Source organism: Poecilia reticulata, linkage group LG10, assembly GCF_000633615.1.
Source record: "Poecilia reticulata strain Guanapo linkage group LG10, Guppy_female_1.0+MT, whole genome shotgun sequence".
Classification (NCBI taxonomy): Eukaryota; Metazoa; Chordata; class Actinopteri; order Cyprinodontiformes; family Poeciliidae; genus Poecilia; species Poecilia reticulata.
Window position 1 is genome coordinate 21,675,283 of NC_024340.1, and position 7,012 is coordinate 21,682,294.

The 7,012-nt window shown below is 39.3% G+C and overlaps 1 protein-coding gene across 4 annotated transcripts in view; it reads left to right on the plus strand.

The window, feature by feature from the left end:
* The window catches only part of ganabb (glucosidase II alpha subunit b), a 17,552-nt gene that overhangs the window by 7,532 nt on the left and 3,008 nt on the right, over positions 1 to 7,012 (plus strand). For all 4 annotated transcript variants that reach the window (XM_008420415.2, XM_008420419.2, XM_008420416.2 and 1 more), the window contains 12 exons: positions 446 to 572; positions 680 to 759; positions 1,032 to 1,172; positions 1,357 to 1,453; positions 1,586 to 1,687; positions 2,516 to 2,759; positions 3,039 to 3,103; positions 4,103 to 4,179; positions 4,260 to 4,334; positions 4,477 to 4,590; positions 4,682 to 4,791; positions 4,954 to 5,054. In XM_008420415.2, the coding sequence (XP_008418637.1) occupies positions 446 to 572; positions 680 to 759; positions 1,032 to 1,172; positions 1,357 to 1,453; positions 1,586 to 1,687; positions 2,516 to 2,759; positions 3,039 to 3,103; positions 4,103 to 4,179; positions 4,260 to 4,334; positions 4,477 to 4,590; positions 4,682 to 4,791; positions 4,954 to 5,054 (1,333 nt within the window). The remainder of the gene's footprint in view (positions 1 to 445; positions 573 to 679; positions 760 to 1,031; positions 1,173 to 1,356; positions 1,454 to 1,585; positions 1,688 to 2,515; positions 2,760 to 3,038; positions 3,104 to 4,102; positions 4,180 to 4,259; positions 4,335 to 4,476; positions 4,591 to 4,681; positions 4,792 to 4,953; positions 5,055 to 7,012) is intronic.

Genomic DNA, 7,012 nt, shown 5'->3' on the forward strand with positions numbered 1-7,012 from the left:
TATATTTAAGTTTGTAGTAATTTAAATTTATTTACCATTGTAAGAAATTTATTGTCTGGTTTCATTGTGAAGCCAAATCATTCAGAAATGAACAAAAGGTTTTCCAGACTTGAAATCTTCTTTTCTTCTTTTAGAATCTGCAGGTTAATAAAACCCAGGTTTGATAAATCTGTTTTATCCATTTTTGTCCAGATTCTATTAAAAAGGAGCAGAATATCTATTTACCATGTTGCTCTATTTTCCTGATTTGTGGATTTGAGATAAAAGTTTTGCACTTAAATATCCAGAACATTCTAAAACCTGTTGGAAACATAGAAATCTGAATCTGGAAAAGTGAAGAGCTCTGAAATTAAAATGTGCCTAAATGTTTTATGCATCTTTAGAGCTTTAGAAGTAGATTTTAAACTCTGTTGGCTTGAAGCTCAGCACGTTTTATTCCTTCCAGATGGTTGCGATCGTCGACCCTCACATCAAAGTGGACACAAACTACAAGATCCACAACGAGATCCGCTCTCGGGGTTTCTATGTGAAGAATAAAGATGGCGGAGACTACGAAGGCTGGTGCTGGCCTGGTAAGACTCCTACAACTCTGGCATGGTTTTATTTTTTTTTTCTAGAGATTAAAACCAGATTTGTTCATCTTCTCTTCTGTTTTCCTTCGCTGCTGATGAATAAATAGGGAGTGCAGGTTATCCAGACTTCACCCGTCCTGACATGAGGGCCTGGTGGGCCAGCCAGTTTGCGTACGATCAGTATGAGGTGAGTTGCTCATGTGGAGGTTTGTATTGTTGTAAATAATATGAACCATTCAGCTGTGCAGGGTAAAGCTAGAAAACGAGGCTCAATTAGAAGCTGCGTTTTATTAAATGTTGGCAACTAATTCAACTTTGGAAACATTCACAACACAACTCTCTTTGCTTACATTTGAGGCTCAGACATGATTACCACCCTGGAACTTATTGCATTGTTTCACAGTTTTTAGGTTGTTTTGTGTCATAGTTTAGATTAAACAGAGTGTGTCCGCTGTGCAGGGCACCATGGAGAACTTGTATACATGGAACGACATGAATGAGCCGTCCGTGTTCAACGGGCCGGAGGTCACCATGCACAAAGACGCGATGCACGAGTCCTGGGAGCACCGCGACGTGCACAACTTATACGGCCTTTATGTGGTGAGCGAGTTTAAACCGAGTCACACTATGATTTTTAGGCCACTCTTCTGTCTTTTTTGATTCTAACTAAATATGGAAAGAGTGATTTATTGTAACTATATTTGGTACGTCTACTTTTTGCTAGAAATGATCTTGTTAGGAAATGTAAAGTAGTGATGAAATTCTCTGTTTTCCCGGCCTGCAGCACAGGGCCACAGCAGAGGGTCTGATTGAGAGGTCTGGGGGAGTCGAGAGACCTTTTGTCCTCACCAGAGCTTTCTTTGCTGGTTCCCAGCGCTACGGTGAGGCCGCCAGCACCTTTACCTTCAGATTACCCGCTAACGTCGACTCAACATCTGTTACAAAGATGAAACATACAACATTAGACCAGCCTTTTTATATGTAAAATGTGTTTTGTTTTTTTTTGGATGCAGGTGCTGTGTGGACCGGAGACAACGCTGCAGAGTGGGACCATCTGAAGATCTCTATCCCCATGTGTCTGAGTCTGGGCCTGGTGGGAATCTCCTTCTGTGGTGGTGAGTTCATAAACACACAGCTTAGGTTGATGGTTATATTTGGCTTTTTAAGAAAATTACTGCAATTACTTTAACATACTTGTTGTTTTTTTGTTTTTTGGGATCTTATTTAAATTACTTGCATTATTAATTTTATGTCCCTTATGTTTTTATTTATATTTGAATTGAGTAGCTTGTCAACAAATAAGCAATTTCCCTTTGGGGACCAATAAAGTATATTCATGTTATTTTTATACTTCATGTACTTTACAAAAAATAAAGCATGAAGTTGTTGAAGTTTTACATTTACCTCATTAATAATTACAGAAACCTGCCTTGGTTGAGTAAAATAATAATTCTTATCAGCACTGTGGAAATAATCCAATTTAACACCCTGCAGTGTTTGGTAATGTCACTATGGAAACAGGTCTGCTCTGTTGCCATAGTGATGGCAGAAGTTCCCCCACTAATGAAGCGGCAGTTATTTTTCAGTTATGTTTGGCTTGAATTATGCTGCCAGCTGTTCAGACTTTATTGAAATTAATTAATTTGTGTTTAAAACAAAATGAGATCTGGTTTGAGAAAAAGCTTGAAGATCAGTTTGTTGCTTTTAATCAAACCCTTTGGATTGAAAAGTCAGTTTCCTAAACTAAATGTAAAGTTGTGCAATGATCATACAAAACATATTCTGTGTTTAAAAATCTCTCTGATCTCAGGTTTCTATTTAGTTTTAATTTTATCTGTAGATAACTTTATATGCACAGTTCATATTGTTTTTAGATTTTTTTTTTTTTATTCAAGTGAATTTCCCCACTGTGGGATTAATAAAAGACTGTTTTTATTCCACAGCTGATGTCGGCGGGTTCTTTAAGTCGCCAAGCACCGAGCTGCTGGTGCGCTGGTACCAGACGGGGGCGTACCAGCCCTTCTTCCGGGCCCACGCCCACCTGGACACGCCGCGCCGCGAGCCCTGGCTGTTTGGTCCAGAAAACACGGCTCTGATCCGCGAAGTCATTCGCCAGCGCTACACGTTCTTGCCTTACTGGTACCAGCTGTTCTACCTCGCATATCAAACTGGAGAACCCGTCATGAGGTGAGGACAGGGAAAGCTCTTTCCCTCTCATGTGTATCGCTGATGCTCAGAGGAGTGAGGTGTTCATTTGTAACATGATGCAATTATTGTTCATCAGGAAGGTTTTTTTGTTTAAATCTTTGAGCTAAACGATCAAGGAGACGAATATAAAAGCGATTGCTGCATTATTATCCCTACTTTGGTTTTTTTCTTAAAACAAGAAAGATGTTGTCCTACTGCACAGAAAAGCTTTTTTCAGGTAAATAATAATCTGACTTGTCTGGTGTCTGTCTGTTGCAGGCCACTTTGGGTGGAGTATCCCCAGGATCCTGCTACTTTTGCTCTGGATGATGAGTTTTTGCTCGGTGAGGCACAAAACGCAAATCTCTCTCTGTAATGAGTACGAAGAGTTTCATCAGATTATTTCATGAATCTAATTACAAACTAGTTCTACCCTAGAACTATTGTGCAGCTGTTTTCTCTCTGGTTTCTCTTAATTCTTACTTCATTTAAAATTGCAAAAATGCAATGAATAAATAAATATAATGTAATTACAGACAGTAACGCAATCATTAATCTAGTGTGGAAGTAGTTCAAAAGTCTTTTTTTTTTTTTTTCTTTTACCTTTTGTCAAGTCTTTGCCAAAAATATTCCAGTGGAAAATCATATAAGTGACTGTATAAGGTCAGCAAAAAGTTCAGCATAGTTACCAGTAATGTTCCAAACTTTTGTTTGGCTCATACATTAGAGGATTAAATTAATTACGTTTACATTAATCACAAACTTGTTTAATAATTCACTAACCACACGTTGCACAAATGGCATCAAGTCATTCGTCAAAAATGCAGTCATTACTCTTGTAGCATAAACAGAAAATAAAGCCAGGAATAATTCACACTTCACAACAAAAAAAATCAAGTTTTTGAGCTTCCAAAAGGTTGGTCTTGATCAAGTCAGACTGAAAGATGTTTCATTCTGATCGCCATCTTGGTTTTCTAATGATAATATAAGAACATTTGAACATTTTCACACAGAAAGAAAGAAACTATAGAAAATGAATACTAATTACATCTACTTCAGAGGCTGCTGGTGTCTTTAAGGTAGAAGTTTAGCTTACAAGATGTTTGCAGATGCTTCACTTTGATTGTCCAACTTATTTTTCAGCTTAGAAAATGGAAGGAAAATGAATAACCTGTTTCTGCTGCCATCTTGTGGCCAAATATGTTACACTATGCAGGTTTAAAATTGGTCTTTACCAATTAAATGACTCGCTGTGTAGCTTGTTGTTTTTTACTCATGAAATCAGGATTTTTGGATAGTAAAACATTCATAATGTTTCTCCTGTTTGTTGGTTTCTGCTGCAGGCCGAGACCTGTTGGTGCATCCTGTAACTGAAGAGGGAGCCAGAGGCGTCACCGCTTACCTGCCGGGGAAACACGAGGTGACCGACTCGCTCTGCAGCACGTTGTGATGGTTTTTAAGTTCAGGAGGTGATGGTTCCCCCTGCGTGTCTGTCCTCAGGTCTGGTTTGACATCCACACCTTCCAGAAGCACAACGGCGGCCAAAACCTTTACATTCCTGTCACCATGAGCTCCGTAAGCCGTCACAAAAATTTAATATACAGTTACAATGGATTTTAATGACGTCTCATTTTCCTGCTTTAGAGTAGTTTTTAACCTCTGCTGTATTCTGTCACAAGTTCACTGATTTAGCCGCCTTTTTGTGCTTCCTTGCTAGATCCCGGTGTTCCAGCGCGGCGGCTCCATAATTCCCAGGAAGCTCCGAGTCCGCAGGTCCTCCACCTGCATGGAGCACGACCCGTACACTTTGTATGTGGCTCTTGATAATCGGGTAAAGAAACTTTGCGCCGTCTAAGAGCAGCTGCAGGATTCTGCTGAATCTGCTGGGTGGTTCTAATCAAAGCTCTGCTGTTGTTCAACAGAGAACGGCAGAAGGAGAGCTGTACATCGATGACGGACACACCTTTAACTATGAGAAGAAAGAGTTGATGCACAGGAAGTTTTCCTTCGCCAACGGCGTCCTCTCCTCTGTGTGCGTTGCATAATTTTAGCGTTTCTCTCTTCCCTGTTCTTCCAGCTCAGATCTTGACACTAAAGAATGAAACTCAGGATGATAAAAGTGCAGATTTATCTACTACTGTAATGGTTACACCTCATGTTTGAAGTTGAATTTGTTCCTCTGTCTTCCCCACAGTGACCTTGAACCAAACGCCCAGTTTACAACCAAGTCTTGGGTGGAACGCATCATCATACTGGGAGCCAGTAAACCCAGCATGGTTACTCTTAAAACTGCTGGTGAGTGATTGATGTTCTTCGTCACATGATGCAGGAATGTAAAATAAAGATTTTAGAGTTTTATAGGAAGGTAGAGGCTTAAGATTAAAAATAATGGATTCAAAACACATTTAAAAAGTGGTTATTTTAAGCTCTTGTATTTAAGAGTTATTGGAGGATTGTAATATTCAAGTTTAGAAGTAAACTAGAAAAATAACTAATTGATCTGTCACATTAACAAAGTTTGCTGCATAATAAATTGCAGGGCTTAAAGAGCTCCGGCCGGGGGCCGGATTTCCGGCTTTTGGCCAAACGGTCCGCCTCAACCAAACTAGTCTCCGGGCTTTAAGAGCTCCATCTGGGGACCAGACTTTCAAGCAAAGCGAGCATTGGACCAAACGGCCCGCCTCAACTRAACTGTAGATAATAGACAAAGATGTCTGCCAATCAGAATTCTAGCTCCCGTGTTCTTGACCAGTGACTGTAAAACGGTTTATAGAAAAGAAGCGCATGCGTTCGGTTCAGCGATTAAATCAAATGCGATATGAAAGAAAATGGAGTTTGCCTCACCCCGATAAAGAAACACGTTTACTTGAGAAAGGAATTAAAAACAAGTGGCACTGGGCATGGCTAGAGGAAAGGGGACAAGACGGGAAGTTGGCGGAAATTTTTACAAAAGGGGGGCGCTGGGATTCCTTTGGGGGGCGTTTGGTCGAAGGTAAACTTTACACCTTACAATCACAACAATACCAGTTTAGACTTTGAGCAACCGGGTAAAACTGTATTTCGTAACATTAAATCATGCCTGGCTGCAACTCTATCGATGGCAGCTCTTCTTCTATTCAGTGTTTGTAGCTTTTGGTGCAGCTCCTCTCCTGCTAGTAGCTTCACCATCAGGTCAGCGTTACACTGGCTGATGACGTTGCTGWGATTYACTTTGTCTGGTGTCTGATTTTCTAATATTTTATGTTTTATTGAGAATTTTTGTACATATGTTTTGGCAGTTCTGTGATCATGTCAAAGCAGCAACTTATATTAAAAAGTGTTTTATTGTCCGTCTGGATGCTGCCCGCTTCCATGGAAGGACAACAGAAAATCGCTCTTATAAAGATGTAATTGCTAAAATCACAATACTTTGTATCCCTCTGAAAAATGAACCCATTTAAATAAAGAAATCCCTACACGTGTGATACCATGATGGAGAACGTTAATTTTATAGCGTTAACACCGGTGCTGTAAGTGGTCCGGTATGAAACGGGTGCGATAGAACAACACAGCTTTTAAATTTCAATAATCAAAATACTGAAATTGTTGTTTTAAAAGGTTTATGTCAGTCTGCCTTTTCCCTATCGATACGTTTCACGACAGCCCTGCACCTTAAGGGGTTAAAAAAAAAAAAAAACCGATGCGCACATTGCGCTAAACTCTGAAGCAGGACATAAAACGGAGCGACGAACTAGATGTGAATAATGGCATAAAAACAGAATCCGACGCTGAACAGTGAAAAAATCAACACATGATGTGAAACACATGACGATTAGGCGGCTCAGCAGGTGATGAGTGAAGATTACTGATGGTCAATAAACGATCAAATAAATGTAGCAACAGGAAAGAAACTAAAGTGGACATAGCAATAAACCGAGAGAGGATAATACTAATCAAATGAAACTAAATGGAAATGAATGAAGAACAAAATGCAAAAATAAACTAAGAAACTAAAGTAAACAGAGGAATAAACTGGTATGGCAAGACCTTTCGAGCAATACTTAATACAGAGGACTGTATGGCAAGAATAAACGGACACCATTTCCAGATAAAAGGTAAAATAATATTGTTGAAATGTCATGGGTTTGTTGAGACCACATCTAGTACTGAGAATAAATATATCTTACAGACCATAACAGTAAAGAACTGATCACTTATTTATGTTTTAATTAGATTTGATATATTTATTTCTTCAATATTATTTTTCATGTCAG